We start from the raw sequence: 22,410 nt of genomic DNA, 5'->3' as shown, positions 1-22,410 counted from the left end.
CTCCTGTAGCTCTTTGCAGAGGAAACACAAACCACAATTATGATTCTGCTCCAGGCACATGTTGAGCTGTGTTTACTTCCATAAAATGCAGTTAGGTAATTAATAGCTCTATATATACTGCATGTTTATAAATGGCTCATGTGTAACTGGGTCATTGACAGTCCTGCCACCAGATGGTGGTAGAGTGTTCCCAATGAAAGACAGGAAAGGAAACAGTGTGCAGAGATACATAGCTTGGTTTGACCTCTTCATAACCTCATTTAAAGACCATATTAGATGTTTATGTTAGTATATTTATTACCCTAGAAGTCTGAGAATAAAATTTAAAAGTGCAGGATAGTGGTTATTATATATTATATATTCCTGGGGATTATTGTCCATGTTCTAAGATAAATGAGTATCAACTTCTGCTTTCATCATCATTCAACAACAGCGTATCACATGAATTTTAGCCATTACAAATGGATGTTGTAAAGCCCATTGAAGCTCAGAGCTGGAGGCTTTCTTCCACCAAACGTTGTCCTACAGGCCTGGAGCTCTGTAGCTCACATCTGGAGAGATGCTGCACTACACCCACACCGATACAGTCCCCAAGGACATTGGTGGCGGTCCTCAAACGATCCCTGTTAACAAACATGTGTGAAGAGCTGGGGTTACAGTACGAATTTGTACGCGTGACTTGACCACAACTAAACACATTTAGAATTTCATTATGTTATGAGGATGCTTTTTGGGTTAAAGTTAAATATGTTAAATATGTTACAGGTGAACTAAATAATAATTATTACAATAATTGAATGAATTAATTTTTTTCATTCATAATAAAAAGGACAAATATGAAGTTTCTACATTCTATTTCTTAAAAGTCCCATATTGACACATTTCCAGTTTTATTTGAAGTTTTGATATCCATAAGAAGATATATTTGTATTAATCATAGGGTAGTTTTACATCCCCTCTCCTAGGCTTCTCTCTGGAGCTCTAGTAACAACAGGTGGGTCAGCAAATCAGAAGGAAGGATTAGACTCACTCTTCTGATTGGCTGAATGTTTCCTGAGTGATCCAGTAAAAATACAGCAGATTTCAGGTCAACACTCAGAGAAACCAAATCTTGCAAGGTTGGCTGGTCCAGATGGGCGGGGCTTGGGGCGTGGCTGAGAGCATGACAGCTTTGTTGTGACATCACAAAGTTCCAGAAGTCCTGACAGCTCATTTTAAGGCTCAGTGTCTGAATACAGGCTGTGTGCATTTCTCTGTGGACTGAGGCTTTGATACTTTCACAGTATTAATTTAGAACCTAGACCTGCTTTATAATCAAAAAAGACATTGAAATCTCACTTAATACAATATGGGACCTTTAAGACCATTGACATTGTGTATTCACTATCCTCTTACTCTATCCATTAACTACATGTCTTATCTCCAACTTTTAGCCTAACCATAAAGTCTAAAACCTCAAACAACCTTATGAGGAACTGAAAATTGCTCAAATCACTTTTCACTTTTGTCTCAAGACCTGAAAACAATACTAGTTGAATTCTCACTTACAGAATCCAATCAACAATCAGAAGCAGTGATATGTCTTCAGTGGGCAGTCCAGTTGATGACAACACAATCACCATGAATACCATGCCAGCCTGTGGGATCCCTGCTGCACCAGTGCTCACAGCTGTGACAATCAAACTGAACGAGGGAGTAGTATTGGTTATGTATTGGTCAGTATTGGTTGTGCATCGTCATCCTCATCAAGGTTTAAGAAACCAGGCAGAACACATTAACAGTGCTCTTAGTGTCAACCACTCATACTTGAGGATCCACACATTAAAATGTTCATGTGCAAGCTCCAACAATCACAGGCAGCCCACTCAACCCTGTGGGAGCCTGCCCATCATAATGTCTGCATTCTTCATACTCTTCATCTGCAAAATCTGTAGTTACTCATGCAAAAGCAGAACAAAGTTGTTTAGGGCTTCTACTTGTGTTCATAAAAATAGTATAACAATATGTGATCACCGCTGTACTTCACACAGGGCTCAAATTTTCCTCGAGCCAGACACAAACCAAGCATGATATGGAAGAATACAACATGCACATATAGTAATGGGCAACATAAATTAACAAAAAAATATATGTACAATGTGAATGTGAAAGCCCATGTCCTTGAGACATGCATTTCTGAAACTTAAGTAACCAACCTATTTTACGAAGGTTAAGTTTCCATATGAACTTACCTGAGGACAATAATTTGACCCAGGTTGAAGTCCATGTTATTGACCTGGGCTATGAATAAAGCTGCGACTGCTTCATAGAGTGCTGCACCGTCCATGTTCATTGTGGCTCCTGTAGGCAGCATGAAGCGCGTCACTTGTTTGTCCATGCTGTGATTTTCCTCCATACAGCGGAGAGTTACAGGTAAGGTTGCAGAACTGTGAAAAAATGGAGGGCAATAACGTTCAAATCATCGGCCATTTGTTCTGTTTAATATTAAGACGCTGGCTCACCTTGATGAAGTCCCAAAGGCAGTGGTGAGAGCCTGGAGAAGACCACTCATAAATCTGAAGGGATTCTTTCGCGTGACAACAAAATAAATGAGGGGCAGAGTGAAGAAGCTGTGGATCAGAAGGCCAATGATCACAGTGAGAGTATACATGGCAACATCGCGTCCTATCTCTCCAGTGTCTGTCATCTTCACAATCTGTCCTGCCAGCAGGAAGAGGATTCCCACTGGGGAATACCTGTGATATAAAGAGGTGAGACACAGCAGAAGAAAGGGAATGAAAGAGGCTCAGTGTAGGAGGAGGAGGGCACAGAGTAAATCATCATATTTGACAATGTTCCTCACAGGTAGCCTGATGCATAGATTTTCGCCTGTGAAAACACACTCAGAAAATCATCAACAGGCTGTCCTGGATATTTTGCCAGAATAATAAGTAACAAACACCCAAACACATTGTTAATATTTGCAGACAGATGCAAGAACTAACAATATAGCCAGTTCAAGTAAATATTAGCTTTCAATTCTTACCAGATGACTATGTTGACAAGATGCAAAATAGCTTCATTCAGGCAGTCAAAGAAATCCCTCAGAGGCTTTCCCTGAGGCCCCAAGCTGCCCAGAATGAGGCCAAAGGCAACAGAGAAGACCAGCAGACCTAGAATATTTACCCCATCTGAGGTACCTGGCACTGGTACTGTGTCATCTATAAAGGTCCCTGAATAAGAAGTCAAATAAATTGTGACATGATATTGTTTAGGCATAGATTAGGCATCAGTTCAACATAAGAGACACTAGGTTTGACAAACGAACGGTTCAAATCACAGGAATAGAGCAAAAAAGGAATCTCACTGTTTTCACTGGCCCCAGTAAAACTGATGTCACCGGGATGATTTCCTGTTGTAACGCTCCTGGAATAAGCTGTTTTAAACTGGAGTATAAGCAAATGTTATAGGTTGGTTGGTATAAACCAATGTCAGTGTAAATCTAAAAAACAAATCATAGCCATTGCAGATCTTACCCTTCTGAAACAAGCTTCAACCAGATTTGAGGGGATCATGTTTCTAAAAATCAAAAACAGATACTGTGTTTTTACTATTAGTTGGAGGCTGACAGCCAACTGCATCCTTACAAGTTACCTGCATTTTAGAACTTTTGGTATACACACCTGATTAGATCTAGAAAGGCATCCATGTTCCGCATTGCCTTCACTTTACCACCAGAGGACACTAGGGTGGTCCTGGTTGAGCTCCCTGGCTGGATGGTAACAGCTAAGGCGATGCCAGTGAATGCAGCAATAAATGTGGTGACCATGTAGTAGCTGAAGGCCCTTAATCCTATTCTCCCATAAGCTTTCCTGTCCACAGATGACATGCCTGATAAAAAAAATACAAGGTGGTCGTAAATATAGACATGAACCTGTTGAATTTGCGCATTTGCTATTGTCATCATTTATTTATTTGCTTGACAACTTGACTCTTTTAATTACTGTAAAATAATAACCACAATTAAATCACTACATCTTTAAAAATATTTTTGACACCTCAAAAGTTCAAAAATATTTTGTAGCCCTATTAAAAAAAATAAAGCATTTCAACATCTTTAATTATACAATGGGCAAATCAATGTCTAATTAAAAATAAAAATAAGTTGGAAAGTTCATGTTGAAAAATTCCACAATATGAGCTCCTCAAATGTTTCAGGGTTTTTTTTTTTTTTTTTGGTTACATAAGGAGTACAAAAAACCTGCTATTTTACAGCACGATTTAAAAAAAAAATCTTCATCTAAAGTACTATTATAGGGGTTGGTCAGTCTTGCACCAACTACTACTGTAGCTATGTGTTTTCCTAATGTATGTATTATTATCAAAAAGATATTACCCACATGTAGTGGGTCAGACCGTTTCTTTATTGATTGACTGAAAATTCAGCTTAACCAAACTGAAGTGTGGATCTAACCTGTAATCAGACTGGAAATGATGAGAGGAAGCATGACCATCTGCAGGATTCTTATCAGCAGCTCTCCAGGAAAGGTTAAATATTTGATATCAGTGGCTGACATATTAATGGGTCGCAGGGCAAAGCCCAGGCCAATTCCTCAGGGAAACATAAACACAGGTTATCAAATTAGTATTTGTCAAAGGCAGAGTTTAAAATATCAAATGCTGCAGAGCCAGTTCACAGAGAATTGCTGGAGAACATGAATGCGGATACAAAGCCAGCAAGCAGTAAATTACACTTTATTTCTACAATTGCAAACAGGTCAATGGTAGATTTTTCATTCAATTTTCATTGTGCAATATGTTTGAGAACCACTTACCAAATGCAACAGCGGTCATCGTGACAACAACAAAAGCATTCCTCTTGAGAAAAGCCATAATATTGGATCCAGTTTGGGATGAACATACATGACCTGAGGTCTTATTACAGTTGTGGTATATTTGAGTTTCCTGGGGTTCTGTAACCACTACTGAGTCCAACGCTGACAGGTCATTAGAGCTGGGTCGCATTTCTTTCATATTTAGCCCTCACAACCAGCACAGACTGCAGAAAAAGAAGAAAGACGTGTTTAATCTCTTTTCAGTACTAATAGAGCTAGGGCTGTTATATTAATCCTAACAGGCTTTCCAAAGTTTACCAGAAGCTAAAATATAAAACACGAAAGCAGGTAAAAACTGTAAAAATGCACCTGTAGTTAAATAATGAGGCCAAATAGCAACAAATCAATAACATTACATACAACCTGTCAACAGAGGTCCACACACAGTGCTCTCTCTCTCTCTCTCTCGCTTTATCTCACCCTCTTTTACGTCTCACCTTTGATGAGTCCCCTCCTCCGGATGGATTCCCTTCCTTGTCTCTTGCTTAGTAGCTGTGATGCTCACTTCCCCTCCTCCTCCCTCCTTCTCTCCTGCTCTCTCTCAACAGTTGTACTGAGCTCTGGGGGATGTCAGTAAACACAGAGAGATATTTCCCTCAACACCCAATGGGAGCAGCCACAGTTTTCTTATTCTCCTCCTGAAAATGTATTTCAAGTGTGTTTCTAGTTTTTTCTTCACAATGCTGCTTGTCACAGCTCTGAAATACTGCAATATGTCATCTGAAGATTATTGAGTCCTTCTTAAGGGGAAATGATCTTCTAAGGTTCTGTTGTTTTCTTTAATAACCGTACTCTCCTGTAGCTCTTTGCAGAGGAAACACAAACCACAATTATGATTCTGCTCCAGGCACATGTTGAGCTGTGTTTACTTCCATAAAATGCAGTTAGGTAATTAATAGCTCTATATATACTGCATGTTTATAAATGGCTCATGTGTAACTGGGTCATTGACAGTCCTGCCACCAGATGGTGGTAGAGTGTTCCCAATGAAAGACAGGAAAGGAAACAGTGTGCAGAGATACATAGCTTGGTTTGACCTCTTCATAACCTCATTTAAAGACCATATTAGATGTTTATGTTAGTATATTTATTACCCTAGAAGTCTGAGAATAAAATTTAAAAGTGCAGGATAGTGGTTATTATATATTATATATTCCTGGGGATTATTGTCCATGTTCTAAGATAAATGAGTATCAACTTCTGCTTTCATCATCATTCAACAACAGCGTATCACATGAATTTTAGCCATTACAAATGGATGTTGTAAAGCCCATTGAAGCTCAGAGCTGGAGGCTTTCTTCCACCAAACGTTGTCCTACAGGCCTGGAGCTCTGTAGCTCACATCTGGAGAGATGCTGCACTACACCCACACCGATACAGTCCCCAAGGACATTGGTGGCGGTCCTCAAACGATCCCTGTTAACAAACATGTGTGAAGAGCTGGGGTTACAGTACGAATTTGTACGCGTGACTTGACCACAACTAAACACATTTAGAATTTCATTATGTTATGAGGATGCTTTTTGGGTTAAAGTTAAATATGTTAAATATGTTACAGGTGAACTAAATAATAATTATTACAATAATTGAATGAATTAATTTTTTTCATTCATAATAAAAAGGACAAATATGAAGTTTCTACATTCTATTTCTTAAAAGTCCCATATTGACACATTTCCAGTTTTATTTGAAGTTTTGATATCCATAAGAAGATATATTTGTATTAATCATAGGGTAGTTTTACATCCCCTCTCCTAGGCTTCTCTCTGGAGCTCTAGTAACAACAGGTGGGTCAGCAAATCAGAAGGAAGGATTAGACTCACTCTTCTGATTGGCTGAATGTTTCCTGAGTGATCCAGTAAAAATACAGCAGATTTCAGGTCAACACTCAGAGAAACCAAATCTTGCAAGGTTGGCTGGTCCAGATGGGCGGGGCTTGGGGCGTGGCTGAGAGCATGACAGCTTTGTTGTGACATCACAAAGTTCCAGAAGTCCTGACAGCTCATTTTAAGGCTCAGTGTCTGAATACAGGCTGTGTGCATTTCTCTGTGGACTGAGGCTTTGATACTTTCACAGTATTAATTTAGAACCTAGACCTGCTTTATAATCAAAAAAGACATTGAAATCTCACTTAATACAATATGGGACCTTTAAGACCATTGACATTGTGTATTCACTATCCTCTTACTCTATCCATTAACTACATGTCTTATCTCCAACTTTTAGCCTAACCATAAAGTCTAAAACCTCAAACAACCTTATGAGGAACTGAAAATTGCTCAAATCACTTTTCACTTTTGTCTCAAGACCTGAAAACAATACTAGTTGAATTCTCACTTACAGAATCCAATCAACAATCAGAAGCAGTGATATGTCTTCAGTGGGCAGTCCAGTTGATGACAACACAATCACCATGAATACCATGCCAGCCTGTGGGATCCCTGCTGCACCAGTGCTCACAGCTGTGACAATCAAACTGAACGAGGGAGTAGTATTGGTTATGTATTGGTCAGTATTGGTTGTGCATCGTCATCCTCATCAAGGTTTAAGAAACCAGGCAGAACACATTAACAGTGCTCTTAGTGTCAACCACTCATACTTGAGGATCCACACATTAAAATGTTCATGTGCAAGCTCCAACAATCACAGGCAGCCCACTCAACCCTGTGGGAGCCTGCCCATCATAATGTCTGCATTCTTCATACTCTTCATCTGCAAAATCTGTAGTTACTCATGCAAAAGCAGAACAAAGTTGTTTAGGGCTTCTACTTGTGTTCATAAAAATAGTATAACAATATGTGATCACCGCTGTACTTCACACAGGGCTCAAATTTTCCTCGAGCCAGACACAAACCAAGCATGATATGGAAGAATACAACATGCACATATAGTAATGGGCAACATAAATTAACAAAAAAATATATGTACAATGTGAATGTGAAAGCCCATGTCCTTGAGACATGCATTTCTGAAACTTAAGTAACCAACCTATTTTACGAAGGTTAAGTTTCCATATGAACTTACCTGAGGACAATAATTTGACCCAGGTTGAAGTCCATGTTATTGACCTGGGCTATGAATAAAGCTGCGACTGCTTCATAGAGTGCTGCACCGTCCATGTTCATTGTGGCTCCTGTAGGCAGCATGAAGCGCGTCACTTGTTTGTCCATGCTGTGATTTTCCTCCATACAGCGGAGAGTTACAGGTAAGGTTGCAGAACTGTGAAAAAATGGAGGGCAATAACGTTCAAATCATCGGCCATTTGTTCTGTTTAATATTAAGACGCTGGCTCACCTTGATGAAGTCCCAAAGGCAGTGGTGAGAGCCTGGAGAAGACCACTCATAAATCTGAAGGGATTCTTTCGCGTGACAACAAAATAAATGAGGGGCAGAGTGAAGAAGCTGTGGATCAGAAGGCCAATGATCACAGTGAGAGTATACATGGCAACATCGCGTCCTATCTCTCCAGTGTCTGTCATCTTCACAATCTGTCCTGCCAGCAGGAAGAGGATTCCCACTGGGGAATACCTGTGATATAAAGAGGTGAGACACAGCAGAAGAAAGGGAATGAAAGAGGCTCAGTGTAGGAGGAGGAGGGCACAGAGTAAATCATCATATTTGACAATGTTCCTCACAGGTAGCCTGATGCATAGATTTTCGCCTGTGAAAACACACTCAGAAAATCATCAACAGGCTGTCCTGGATATTTTGCCAGAATAATAAGTAACAAACACCCAAACACATTGTTAATATTTGCAGACAGATGCAAGAACTAACAATATAGCCAGTTCAAGTAAATATTAGCTTTCAATTCTTACCAGATGACTATGTTGACAAGATGCAAAATAGCTTCATTCAGGCAGTCAAAGAAATCCCTCAGAGGCTTTCCCTGAGGCCCCAAGCTGCCCAGAATGAGGCCGAAGGCAACAGAGAAGACCAGCAGACCTAGAATATTTACCCCATCTGAGGTACCTGGCACTGGTACTGTGTCATCTATAAAGGTCCCTGAATAAGAAGTCAAATAAATTGTGACATGATATTGTTTAGGCATAGATTAGGCATCAGTTCAACATAAGAGACACTAGGTTTGACAAACGAACGGTTCAAATCACAGGAATAGAGCAAAAAAGGAATCTCACTGTTTTCACTGGCCCCAGTAAAACTGATGTCACCGGGATGATTTCCTGTTGTAACGCTCCTGGAATAAGCTGTTTTAAACTGGAGTATAAGCAAATGTTATAGGTTGGTTGGTATAAACCAATGTCAGTGTAAATCTAAAAAACAAATCATAGCCATTGCAGATCTTACCCTTCTGAAACAAGCTTCAACCAGATTTGAGGGGATCATGTTTCTAAAAATCAAAAACAGATACTGTGTTTTTACTATTAGTTGGAGGCTGACAGCCAACTGCATCCTTACAAGTTACCTGCATTTTAGAACTTTTGGTATACACACCTGATTAGATCTAGAAAGGCATCCATGTTCCGCATTGCCTTCACTTTACCACCAGAGGACACTAGGGTGGTCCTGGTTGAGCTCCCTGGCTGGATGGTAACAGCTAAGGCGATGCCAGTGAATGCAGCAATAAATGTGGTGACCATGTAGTAGCTGAAGGCCCTTAGTCCTATTCTCCCATAAGCTTTCCTGTCCACAGATGACATGCCTGATAAAAAAAATACAAGGTGGTCGTAAATATAGACATGAACCTGTTGAATTTGCGCATTTGCTATTGTCATCATTTATTTATTTGCTTGACAACTTGACTCTTTTAATTACTGTAAAATAATAACCACAATTAAATCACTACATCTTTAAAAATATTTTTGACACCTCAAAAGTTCAAAAATATTTTGTAGCCCTATTAAAAAAAATAAAGCATTTCAACATCTTTAATTATACAATGGGCAAATCAATGTCTAATTAAAAATAAAAATAAGTTGGAAAGTTCATGTTGAAAAATTCCACAATATGAGCTCCTCAAATGTTTCAGGTTTTTTTTTTTTCGGTTACATAAGGAGTACAAAAAACCTGCTATTTTACAGCACGATTTTTAAAAAAAATCTTCATCTAAAGTACTATTATAGGGGTTGGTAAGTCTTGCACCAACTACTACTGTAGCTATGTGTTTTCCTAATGTATGTATTATTATCAAAAAGATATTACCCACATGTAGTGGGTCAGACCGTTTCTTTATTGATTGACTGAAAATTCAGCTTAACCAAACTGAAGTGTGGATCTAACCTGTAATCAGACTGGAAATGATGAGAGGAAGCATGACCATCTGCAGGATTCTTATCAGCAGCTCTCCAGGAAAGGTTAAATATTTGATATCAGTGGCTGACATATTAATGGGTCGCAGGGCAAAGCCCAGGCCAATTCCTCAGAGAAACATAAACACAGGTTATCAAATTAGTATTTGTCAAAGGCAGAGTTTAAAATATCAAATGCTGCAGAGCCAGTTCACAGAGAATTGCTGGAGAACATGAATGCGGATACAAAGCCAGCAAGCAGTAAATTACACTTTATTTCTACAACTGCAAACAGGTCAATGGTAGATTTTTCATTCAATTTTCATTGTGCAATATGTTTGAGAACCACTTACCAAATGCAACAGCGGTCATCGTGACAACAACAAAAGCATTCCTCTTGAGAAAAGCCATAATATTGGATCCAGTTTGGGATGAACATACATGACCTGAGGTCTTATTACAGTTGTGGTATATTTGAGTTTCCTGGGGTTCTGTAACCACTACTGAGTCCAACGCTGACAGGTCATTAGAGCTGGGTCGCATTTCTTTCATATTTAGTCCTCACAACCAGCACAGACTGCAGAAAAAGAAGAAAGACGTGTTTAGTTTCTTTTTTGCATAATAGAACTTTGAAGTTTGCCACAAGCTAAAATATAGAACATGAAAGCAGGTTAAAATTGTGAAAATGCACCTGTAGTTGAATTACAAGGCAAAAAAAGGACAATCCTTCTACAGAAGTAACAAGCTAGAATTATGAGAAGTGAGAACAATTCACAACCTCCTCAGTTTAGACGTTCTGGTGAAAAAAAAATAAAAAAATCACCTTTAAAATGCTGTTCCTTGAACAATCATAATGCATGAAGTCCAGTCACTAGTAAAGATGACATGGACAATAGTATAGTCCAGTTATTTTCCACTAGGCAGATTGCCAGGTTTTCCAACACAGTAACTTTACTATATTAATCATCAGCTTTCTGTCTGTGAATTTCCCTATGGTTATTCCGAACAGACACAAACAAATGTGAAATTCCTGGAAGCATAAAAATAATCAACTGAAATTCTATTAAGTGCAAGTGTAATTTTTTAGAGAAAATGGTTTGTTTCTGAGTAACTTATGCATAATTTGGTATAATGGCTTGTTAATTTTGCTTATGCTTTAATAAAACAATTTCTTGTTAGACTTTATCTCTCATCCTTGGAATTAGAATTCACCCCAGGCAAATAATTTCCAGTGTGGTCCAAAGTATAACCCTGCCATAATCATTATTAGACAGCGTGTCAGCTTGAAAACGAGAATGCAAACTTGAACACTGTGAATCAGTTTTTATTATGTCAAGATTTAAACTTCTATCAAGTGAAAATGGAAGTAAAATCTCACCTTACCTTTTTATTTGAATAACAACTGCAGTCTCTTGGGCTTGTTTTAGGAAAGTTGATACATCAGTACCAGTGAGTAGGATTAATATTTGATTGGCTGAAGTTGACCAGTCAGAGAACTACATTCCACTGTTATCTAGGTGTAGCAAGTTTCTGGCAAGTATATGAAAATTTAAGCTGGTGTTTTTTAGTCCTCACTTAATAATTAACTTCCTTGCGTTTGGATGGCCAGTAGACAACAGCAACACAAAGATCACAGATTAAAGATAAACTGTCAGTCATCCCATTTGTGATCCCAAACACAAGTCACCTAATGTTTATTTATGAAACAGCAGTGCTTAAATGGTATGGTGCTCAAAATGAACCCACCAGCACAGCAGCAGGAAAATGAGAAAGTTGTATCTTTATGCAAGTGTTGCACATAAGTAACAACTAATAGCAGCACCTCACAAAGCAGTCAGCAGTACTCTGCCAAAAAGGATGAACAACACACAGATCAACACTGGCTGTTTCCTGTGCAGATACAGGACTAAAATTACGATCCATCCTAACATCCTGTCAACACAGACTCAAGTCTGTAACTGCTGTCCAAATAGGCTCCTACATGTTCAGCTCAACTTTCTCAAATTCTCTTATAGTAGATCTGGGTGGAAAATGTTATATCCATATAAAGCTCTCAGTCATTGCAGGACAATCTGTTTCTCTGCTGTTTGTTCAATATTTTGTGCACACTTGGATTAACAAAATGTCACACAAGTAGTATTTTTAGGATATTTTTTGATTTTTTGGGGTAACAGTTTTTAAGTTTTAGTTCTGAAGTCACTCAATCTACTAGACATTGGTACTGGAATAATTTGGCTTCGGTCTGCAGAATGGGAGAATAATTTAAACAGATACTGTGTAATTAGGTGATCTTAAGTCCTATGAGCTTAATGTCCAGAGCTGTATTAGTTCCGTGTTAGGTACAGAGGTTTTAGGTCACTGAGGTGTTAAGTCCACAGTGTCCCTAAAATACTGACTCTCAGGAGGACGATATGTAGCAACAGTAGTGAACAGTACAGCTAATCAGATTTTAAGTATCTTACATCTACCTAAGCCACACACAAATCCACTAGTGACAGAGGTCCTATCAGGACATGGAATTTCCTTAAAATTAATTTCATTTAACTTGTTTTGTAACATCCAAATCTTACCTTTAAACCATTAACAAATATTTTCACTAACATAAAATAGAACAGCTTTACATAATGTGAATAGGTCACTTCAAGCTCCAGCATCAGAGAATAAGCAACTCTGCAGCTCAACAAAGCTTTTTAGCCTCTTTTAGCAAATTGTTTTGCTTTAACTGTACACACATTTACTGTATTTACTGTATGACTGAGTCTCAGCTCTTATTAACTCCCCTGTAGACAGCCTATTGCAGCAAAAATGTTGTACACTGGCTGCCCAGCATAAGGGGGTAGTATAGTTAGCTACACTAACTAGTGATTCTAACTAGTGATTGCTGATACTCTGACACTGAAATTGTAGATGTTTTACTCAGGAGTCAGTGGAAACCAAATGGTATCTAAAGGAGAGTCAATGTCAAACCTAAGTGTACATTTCTTATAAGAGGTATACTGTCAACATTGTGCCCTTTACCTGCAGGGAAGACATCCTCAACTAAGGTTTCCATAAAATTATAATTTGTGGGAAATCACTATGGTATTTATTCTTACATTCCTGCTTTAATCTGCATTTATTACCACAATACACCATGTGTACCGTTGTAATTATTGCTGGTTAGTGAAGCAGACAGAGATGGCCTACAACTTGAGGGTCTATCCTGTGGTAGCGTGTTGACAAGGTAAAGGCTCTCCATTGTCTGTAGGGTGCCAATTACGAGCTAAGCTCTTTAGAGGTTTTACTAGAGCTACACGTTATCGATACAATCTAACCATCTTGACACACAATAGCAAAGATTCCAGGTAGTAAGTGGCTCTTGTTGATAATCTGTTTGTAATTTACATATTAAGATTGAAACATTACTCTCCTTTCCAGCAGCCCTTCCCCTCGCCCTCCTTTATACCTGTAGGTCTGAATAAAGTCAGTTTGAAGTGAGCTATGGTGTTTCTCATGAATCAAATATTGGGTGGTAAGTTGAGGAGTTTTAATGCAGGAGGTAGTGAAGACGACAGTAAAGCAGGAGCAGATGGAAAGGAAACAGTCCAAAGGAATGTCCAGGGAAGGAGTCTGAAGAGCACCAGAAGAGTAACGTCAGCGGAGATGCTTACGCTGTACCTTGTAGATGTCCACAATGCTATGAAAATAATGTTTATGACTACACGGTAAACTGAACAGCTTACAAATGTTGCAGTGTGTGGAGGATACAGAGTTTGTACACACATCAAGGATCTCAAATAACATGTACATACATGTATGTATGCAACTAGAATCACTTTGAACAATTGATAATATTGAGATATAATATTTTATGGACAAAAGCATGATTAATGTGGAAATGTTTCAGAGTAGAGAGCAATTGTAAAGAGAAAATATGACCTACATATCTATAAGCAGGGATTAGCAGGTGTGATAAGTATTACTTAAAGTAATACTTGTCATAGAACTACACATATAGGAGGAATTACTGCCTCACAGTTGTATGCCTCTGCCAATCAGTCAAGTTGCAGGAAATATGGTCACAATCTTCCCTTCCTGACTTAGTGTTGAATAACAGCCAGATGTGTTTTTGTAGAACATTGTGATGTTACAGTGAAGTTGACCTTTGACCATTTGGATAGAAAATGTCATCGCTTCATAATTTTATCTGATAAGACATTTGTGTTAAATCATATTACATCTACTGTATGAATTTGTGAGTTATGGCCAAAAACATGTTTTGCGAGGTCAGAATGACCTTGACCTTTGACCACCTACATTGATACAGTACTGGTATACAGCCCTTGTTTCTACTCTGAACGTCCACTTTTGAATGTGGACCAAAGGCACCCAATGATGCAGGTTGCTCATTATTTCTTGACTCTACATATTAAAATCCAGTGAACTATCTTGGCTGATACCTGAGGTCATACAGCAGCGTAGAGCATACTGTCAATTATCAAAATAAAAAACATCTGGTTTGCTCATCATTCAGTCAAGTTGATTTCAACTTGGTTTTGACTTGGACTTGACTGTGCATGGTCTTTGACTTGTTTTTGTTAAGCATTAGTGGTGCACAGTTTTCTGATTGAGTTGTTACAGTAGGTAGTAGTTTAGATACAAAATGATTTCTGTCCATCTGTCCATACAGGCAGCCATCCATCACAGTAATATGTTTTACAGTCTTGCACATTGCAAGATTACAAGATAAACCCTTGTGAATCTCCCTTAGGAAACCCTTCCAGATGGCAAGCGTTTGCCACAAAACACAATCAGTTAAGTATCCTCAGTGTTTGCTAGTCAATTTAGTGGACAGTACACCTTTGTGACTGATAAAATATCTGGAAATGTATGTAGAAATACTTGTAAATACTATTAAACTCAAGTTATACATAACCTGGTACAATCTGCTGGTGATATAATAGCTAATCAGATACCAGTGCCATTTGCAACAAACACAACAGCTGAAGTTGATAACAGTTTTTTATACAAGTGTGTGGGTGTGCATTAGGCAGTTTGAGCTTGCTTGCCTGCGTGGCTACGTGTGATGCATGTGTGACATCAACGGATGCGAGGCAGGCTTATAAGGAGGCTTTAGGTGGGGGTTTATTTTCTCGGGGCTCAAATTAGCCAGAGAAGCAGATTAGGCTCCGTGTGTAATAACTCGTCAGGGCTCGGTTTCAAGACGCCACCATTAAACACGTCTCTTAGCCAGTGCGCTTTAAAACAATAATTATTTAATCACCTTACAGTCTCAAGTAATGCTAATGTGTTAGTTATCTTCAATTAAGTAAAAAGGAAAAGAGTAAGGAAGTGTCATTGTCCAACTGAAAGTGTGGCAGTCTGTATAACAAGTCGTGTTATCTCTGTAAATTCAAGTGGCATGAGATGTTCAATAGTTCAACGGATTCAGTTAGTTAAAAAAAATCTTATTTGCTGATTATTCAAGCTATATTGTACATCTGGTAATAATTACAAGTAAAAAAAAATACCACACTGTGTAAGTTTCACAGGCCCTTTTTTGTTGTATTTTATTTTTTTCTGGAACTAATTAGACTGACATGCCAAAAGTACAGATTATTTGATTGAGCTGTTCAGGATAAGCATGAGCAAAGCTCCTCATTTTGTTTTATCTAGGTCTGTGACTGAGTTACAGTTTCACTAAAAGTTATGAGACTGCTTTGACTACAGAAGTAAGAAATTATTTTAGTGTTTGTTTTCTACAATTTCTGTAGTGTCACTGGAGTAAGAATCTATACTGGTTGGTGTTTTTGACAAAGCATAAAACTGTACTCAGGTAAATGATGAGATCGTCTTTGTGTAAAGATAGCGCAGCAGTGGAAGATAATAAGGTGAAGGAGGGCAGTCCTGGCCAAGACATCAAGTGACCACGGATCTATGCCAAGCTGCAGCTCTTGCCGGAGCTAATCTTATTAAAACAGGGTCAGGGCCTCAGCAGACCACCCTTAAATAGAGACCGGTCAAATCTAGCACTAAGATGGAAACTGATGACGACATTGCTGCAGGTACACTTAAAAAGGTGTGCGGTTAAGACAAATGACATTAGGCCCAGTTTTCCAGACCAGACAGGTAAATCTGGATTGAAGAGGTGAATAAGTAGGTGAAAAAGATAATAAGATAGCCGTGCTGTTTAGTACTGTGCAACCACAGGGTGGCTTTTTTTTTTTTGCAATATGTGTGTGTATATTTATTAATACACACTAACCTTAATGAAAAGTAATTTAATCCAACCAACTAACAAATACTTTTATTACTGATTATTCTGCCAATTATTCTTATGATTAACTCATTAACCACTTGGCCTGTGAAATGTCACATCTACAGTCTGAATATTCATTTAGCTACAACACCTTAGACAGTGAAGCAGCTCCTCATCATAAATGTTTAATCACAACAGCTGTCAAATATTTTTCTCTCAATCGACTAATCAATTAATGGAGAAATAATTTCGGCCCTAAATGCAACACTGGTCTAAAATGTAACTACTTAAGCAGTGCAAACACAAAGTCATGGTTACTTGATGACTGTTCAAGTCTTTTAAAGGGGTATCATAAAACAACATTGAAAATACATGGGTCTGTAACTCTTATGCCTGGACCAACTTCCCTTGGTTTTATAGCAAACAAGGATTTCTATTAGTTTTGGTTCTCAAAAATAAGACAATTTCTCTTATTTTACTACATTTTGAAGTTTCAAAGTTTGGCCTTCAGCTGTAGCACTGCTACTGGCACAATGAGTATAAACATATGTTTTGTCAATTCCAGGTCAGTGGTGTTAGAGATGTAAACTTTAACACTGCAGACCCTTAATCAAAGCACTTTCATTAAGCCAAGTGGTGCTGATGCTTTTTCAGTTCTCCACAGTCAAAGCGCCCCCATCAGGCCAATCTGTGCCTAAACGCAAAAGGACTAAACTCAAAACCATGTGTCATCCCTCATAGCTTTGTGAGTGAAAATTAGAATTACATGCAAGCATGAAGATTAACTTAATAGCACCAGGCTCATAAAATGGGAGGGACCTCATTCTCACAGATCCACACAGAGTCATATGTGGATGACAACTGGTAAACAGCTTACTTGACCCAATCAAAACAGTACACTGGGAGTAACTGATAATGGGAATAAGATAATGTTTCATAGAATGATCTCATTGTCTCTGATCAGGCATTCCCGGTGTAAACTGTAACAACATTACTGTAATGTGGTAATGTTGCTGATCTTTAAGGAAAGCTTTACTCAAAGCCAGCTGCTTCTTTGTCCAGCCTTTAACCTTTTAATACACTGGCCTTATGCGTGGACACACTTGGGCTTAGGCTTCTTGGAGAAGGTGAAGTAAAGGCCAAGATATTTGGGAGTCACTGAAATGTGCAACAATATCCATATAAATTATACATTAAATGACATGTAAAGATAAAAAAAATAAACTATTTAACTAAAGAGTAATATCACATTTAATTCACCTTCTTTTAACTGAGTGACCTTTTTAAATCTGTTCACTAATGAAATGTATTTGTCAGTACATTTATTCTGCAGTTTTTTCTTATTCTTCAAATGTTTTTGTGTGATTACACAGCACAGTTGGCTCTACAGTTTCTGCCACTGACTGTCTTACATACAGTGTGTGTATCCTGCAGGATTTTGTGTGACAAGGATTTTGCCAAGAAGGCTGTATCTATGTATGTGCACACCTGCAACACTTTTATATGTAGCCTCACTTGTAAGCTAATCCGTCAGGAGTAGTGTGCACCTTCATTACAGGTGGGCCTTTTTTACAACAGATATTTAGATAATATTTAACATCTCCTGTCACAGAGTGCTCAAGACACTGCAACAGTTCAGATGGGGAATGATGACACAGACATGCCAAAAGACCTTCCAAAAATGGAAGCTGAAGATGATTCATTCCTCTATAAATTTCAAAACATGGATATGAAAACGATGAAAACCAAAGCCCAGGCCACAGTGGCAGTGAGATAAAGCAGACTGGAGAGGAAAATATACTGCACTTGCAAAACACCCAGGGCTTCAAAAAATTTTGTCACAGGAAATTCAACTTCAACAATTAATTATTTTAATCCAGCATTATCCACCTTTCCCCTTCCTTAAGTAATATGGCTGTGAACTGATTTGGCTATCACTATTCTTTAGATCACAAATCTTAAATTGTTTCTCTAAGTTAATTTGCCCTCTTCATGTTAGAACTAATTTGTTTTATTTACAGTTGGAATATGTGTATGCCTTTTTTCTGTTACAAATATTAAATAAACAGTCTTTGAAGTAATAAGAAGCAATGTTTTGTGACATTAGCTCAACAGCTATGTTGAAATGTTAAAGGGGTTAAATTAGATTTAAAGTGGGATGCATTAACCATAGGGCAAGGAAGGCCCTAATCTGGATGAATGGAGGCAGGTTAACTCCTTGGACTATGTGACAAACCAAAAGATTAAAAGATAAAGTACATTAATGCTCCAAATATCTATTTTTTCCTGACTATGTGACTTTGTTGATCAGTTAAAATATGAAATAAGCAGACTTTAAAGTAGCATAGTAGTAGGACAAGAGCAATGGGCTGAAATCAGCAAATTTAAGAAAGTACAGTTCTCCGTATCCACAAAAATGCATTTCACCTACAGCATGCTCTCCCTGGATGTGGTTTACTGTTTGTCTGCAGCGTGTGTGCAACATTTTGAAGTACTTGCACCTATAGAGCATATTACAGGACATACTGTTTAATCTAGGATTAAGCCTTTTACCCTGATACCTGCTTGTCCCCAATGTAATTTGACAGCCACAAATTACTTGTCTTGATTGAAAGGAGTTCTTTTTCACCTCTACAGCCATACGACATTCAACCAAATATTCTATTTAAAATGAACTTTAAAGCACTTTTTTCTGCTGTGAATAAAGGTTCAGGTTGAAGTCCTGTAGAAGTAAAAAAATAAATATTGATATTTAACTAGCACACCCAGGATTGTAAAAGACAAAGTGACAGAGTGAGCTTTTCCTTCACATTTCAGCTCAAGCTGATCATATGATCAGTCTCTCAGCATTTTACCCTCCCTTTCCATCATCTCTGTGTCATCCCCCTGCTGCTCACCATCCCCCTTTCCCCCTGTAAGCTGACACAGCGCCTTTAAACATTAGCCGCTTTCTTCCTAATAGGATCTCAGTGGCTTAAATTGTCATCTGATAAAACTAAGGAGCTTGATAGCTATGCTGCACCCTCTTAACCAATTTGTACTCAATTAGGATAATGGGGAAACAAGCAAAGAGGGACAGCTTTAATATATTAATGTGATAAAATGATTATCAATTTCCCTTGTCTACGACCTGGGTGGTATTAGAAGCATCTAGGAAAATCTATATAAATATTTGCCATTAACAAAGTGGGCCAAACAGTGAGGGATATTTGAATTAGAACCGGGAATTTGTTATCTGTCATTAGTGACACAGCATTTCCAAATACTCAAGTCCAAGAGCAGACATTTTTACTTGCCAATTAGGAATAATTATTAACTCATCAATAATTACATATAGGTGTGGGTGTGCCATTCCAAGGCCTCTGCATGCATTGTACAAGCTCACACGCTAAAACACTTTGACTGAACTGGATGGAACTGAGCCATTACTATTGTTGTACAACTGAAGTGCACCACTGCTTTAATGCAACACAAACATATGAGCAAACTGAAAATAGCAGTTACTACCTAATGATAATCAAGATTCACTGCTGGTGTATAAAATGAAGGTGATACCTCAAAACCTTCGTTTAAAATGAGCATGCTGTTGATGAAAATTACATCTCCTTCTATCTTGCTCTCCCTCAACAACTGGATACTGAATCACTCACAATGAATCTTCTCACCTCCATCACTAAATAATGAGACTAATTATCATCCACTAAGTCCATTGGCTGTCTTACAGTATCAGCTTACTAAGGCAATTATTGCTCTTTTTAATGTGTTGCCTCTCTAGAAGAATATTTTGAAATCCTTGTGCAACATATTTGAACTGAGAGAACATAACAGAGAAACCAATTTTGCCAGTTATTCAAAAACTACATAAATAGGATAGTATTTTATTGTTTTTTTTTATTAAATTCATAAGAAAATAAGCTATTTTTGCATGCACTTTTGTTTTTGCACATATATTGAAAGTTAGAGAATGATAGCCCTGCAAAACACCATACTGGGCTGAGTTTCTCTCTTGTCCTCATCTGGCAACAACCTACTTCATGGGAAATCCCAGCCACAGAGGCATCTCTAAGTTCTTTCTTCACAGGCAAAAATAATGGGCTTTGTGGTCTTTGCTTTCTTGGAAAACAACCTTGACAACCAAGAAAAGGTGAACAGCCAAAGCTACTTAAGCTAGAGCCATTCTGCTCTTAGAAAGCATTGGCAACACAGTCTCGTGTTGCCATATGGCTTTAAACTTCTTGGCATTTAAAATTTCTTAGCCGCTTAGGGTATATACCTACCGTGAAACAAGTGTGAAGTTTGTGTATATCACTGACTCCTTTAAGATGGTGCATCCATGCATAGAAGACCCTCTTGAGTGTCTAATATGTGGCAAAAGGGAAAAGGGTTATTAATCTTTTACTGGACATTATTCCACTCACACTGTGCAAATCCTTCACTGACTGCTAATAATATAAAAACTAAAATAAAACAAACAAAACTGTGAACATGCTAAATGTTAGAACTGGTAGTTTAGACTTTTGTTTTTTGGTCATTGTGATCTTTTCAGTAAGTTTTCAGCCTCGTAAAAATAATCCAGGTGCAATGCATGGCGGAGCATACAAAGGAAATCAATGGTGTCCTCCTCCCTGCAAAGCAGTCTGGGAGTCCAGCACTTTAATATATCCCTGAAAACGTTAAGGCTGAATTCATCTTAAGGGTCTAACAATCAGAAATATTTGTATGAATATAGGTAGACAAACTTTAAAAGGATATGGGTTTAAAATAAATAATAACCTACAAAAATAAGACAAACAGCCTCGATATGGCTGAGCTAATGTTTGAGACTTAACTCAGTTGGAAAATATTTCTAATACAAGTTGCATTTTTGAAAAATGTGTTTTCTCATGCTAAATACATACAATGTAATGTCAGGGAAAAAAAACACTTTCTGTACCACTTTTCCATGTTGCATTTTCCAAAGACCTCCTAAATATATCTTCAGGTAGGAGGAGTGAGGTCAGAGGAAATCTCTAGTGAAGTCTTTAGGCTCATTAAGGATGGGATTGATCTCTGCAACACCTACTGTAGCTACCACAGCTTTGGTTCTGCCAACTGGCGAGGAAGAAACTTGCAGGCAACAGGATGAACACCCCAGATGCCCCCAACCCAGTTCCACTTTGAATTATCAGTGGCAGTGCAACAAGTTTATCAGTCTTTGTTTTTTTTTGGCATATGTAAACAACATGATTTTGAGTCACAATTCCAAGCGAAACATTTTAGACTTTATTCAACACTATTTTTGTCCACTTATTGCTCATGTTCGAATTAATTATCTTAAATAGAGGGTGGTCCCTTAGTACTTTGCTTGTCTAGATCTGTAGCTTAATCAAATGCGTATTATTATTGTACAGTGCATCTTACAAGTTCTGTACTACAGTAACTCTGTATAAATAGACAAAATTCCCTAAACAGGGAACCAGAATAATTTGCTAATAATTTGCTAATTCTTTTTTCATACCAAAAAATGTCATGTGATCAAATCTGCTTTAAACCACAAATGATTCACTTCTTTGCTTTATTTCATTTTATTATTAAAGTCTGCCATTCCAAAAGCAGCAGTGCTCATAAAGAATTAGGTGCCTACTTGAATTAAACTATTTTATGAATACAAGTCTTTACAGTGTGTAGCCATTCAAATTAAAAGTCCATCTCTGTCTTGTCTCCCTTACATTGTCTATAATGAAGGGATTAGCGAAAAGTACAAGCCATTATCTTTCAGACAATGGATTTTTTGAAAGAAAGTTTTGTCGAGGCTTCATTAGCAATGGCCTCCCTCTGTGGTCTGAATTCAGGACACATTTGGAGCAATTACTTGACCAGAAAACAACTGTCAGTCATTCTTAAAGGGGAAGGATTCCAATTAATAAACCTCTTAAACCCTTTGGTTTTACGACCATTCCCCAGCAAGCTTTGGTGTCTTGTGAGGTTAAGGAGAGTTTTGTCAGGAGAGAACAACATTACATATGGTTGTTGCACAGGACTCCAACAGTAGGTCCTTTGCTCACTTGTG

The 22,410-nt window shown here is 38.0% G+C and overlaps 3 protein-coding genes across 5 annotated transcripts; 1 reads left to right on the top strand and 2 right to left on the bottom strand.

The window, feature by feature from the left end:
• Window positions 1-272: 272 nt before the first annotated feature.
• Window positions 273-5,790, bottom strand: LOC139629858 (excitatory amino acid transporter 1-like). 2 transcript variants are annotated; one of them, XM_071492763.1, is made up of 10 exons: window positions 4,815-5,790; window positions 4,454-4,591; window positions 3,663-3,870; window positions 3,516-3,558; window positions 3,347-3,425; window positions 3,026-3,212; window positions 2,502-2,735; window positions 2,232-2,426; window positions 1,549-1,683; window positions 273-623 (listed from the first exon to the last, which is right to left on the bottom strand). In XM_071492763.1, exons 1-10 carry the CDS (start codon window positions 5,011-5,013, stop codon window positions 488-490), a joined length of 1,554 nt encoding a protein of 517 aa, XP_071348864.1. In that variant the 5' UTR covers window positions 5,014-5,790; the 3' UTR covers window positions 273-487. The 2 variants fall into 2 exon arrangements, with proteins under 2 accessions (XP_071348864.1, XP_071348865.1); XM_071492764.1 differs by lacking the exon at window positions 1,549-1,683.
• A 149-nt stretch (window positions 5,791-5,939) lies between these two features.
• Window positions 5,940-20,770, bottom strand: LOC139629857 (excitatory amino acid transporter 1-like). Of its 2 annotated transcripts, XM_071492761.1 has the most exons (11): window positions 20,639-20,770; window positions 10,477-10,700; window positions 10,116-10,253; window positions 9,330-9,537; window positions 9,183-9,225; window positions 9,014-9,092; window positions 8,693-8,879; window positions 8,169-8,402; window positions 7,899-8,093; window positions 7,216-7,350; window positions 5,940-6,290 (listed from the first exon to the last, which is right to left on the bottom strand). In XM_071492761.1, exons 2-11 carry the CDS (start codon window positions 10,673-10,675, stop codon window positions 6,155-6,157), a joined length of 1,554 nt encoding a protein of 517 aa, XP_071348862.1. In that variant the 5' UTR covers window positions 10,676-10,700; window positions 20,639-20,770; the 3' UTR covers window positions 5,940-6,154. The 2 variants fall into 2 exon arrangements, with proteins under 2 accessions (XP_071348862.1, XP_071348863.1); XM_071492762.1 differs by lacking the exon at window positions 7,216-7,350.
• LOC139629655 (complexin-4-like) lies at window positions 13,167-18,138 on the top strand. Its single transcript, XM_071492399.1, is given in 4 exon segments — window positions 13,167-13,704; window positions 13,706-13,727; window positions 13,729-13,776; window positions 17,974-18,138. Coding segments are annotated over 4 exon segments (336 nt in total). The 5' UTR covers window positions 13,167-13,603.
• Window positions 20,771-22,410: the final 1,640 nt, after the last annotated feature.

This window comes from Trachinotus anak, unplaced genomic scaffold (assembly GCF_046630095.1).
Source record: "Trachinotus anak isolate AG129_WGS33_773 ecotype Australia unplaced genomic scaffold, CSIRO_AGI_Tana_v1 ptg000012l, whole genome shotgun sequence".
NCBI lineage: Eukaryota > Metazoa > Chordata > Actinopteri > Carangiformes > Carangidae > Trachinotus > Trachinotus anak.
The sequence above is the reverse complement of the archived record's forward strand: the minus strand, read 5'-3'. Positions and strand labels throughout refer to the sequence as shown.

Excerpts from the sequence above, each read along its gene's own strand:
- LOC139629858 (XM_071492763.1), bottom strand. The coding sequence starts at position 5,013 with ATGAAAGAAATGCGACCCAGCTCTAATGACCTGTCAGCGTTGGACTCA. Across the intron at positions 3,426-3,515 it reads TTGAAGCTTGTTTCAGAAGG|TTTAAAACAGCTTATTCCAG; the intron begins GTAAGATCTGCA and ends CTTATACTCCAG. Across the intron at positions 3,213-3,346 it reads TACTGGGGCCAGTGAAAACA|GGACCTTTATAGATGACACA; the intron begins GTGAGATTCCTT and ends CTTCTTATTCAG.
- LOC139629857 (XM_071492761.1), bottom strand. The coding sequence starts at position 10,675 with ATGAAAGAAATGCGACCCAGCTCTAATGACCTGTCAGCGTTGGACTCA. Across the intron at positions 9,538-10,115 it reads CATTTCCAGTCTGATTACAG|GCATGTCATCTGTGGACAGG; the intron begins GTTAGATCCACA and ends TTTTTTTATCAG. Across the intron at positions 8,403-8,692 it reads CTTGTCAACATAGTCATCTG|GTATTCCCCAGTGGGAATCC; the intron begins GTAAGAATTGAA and ends TTTATATCACAG.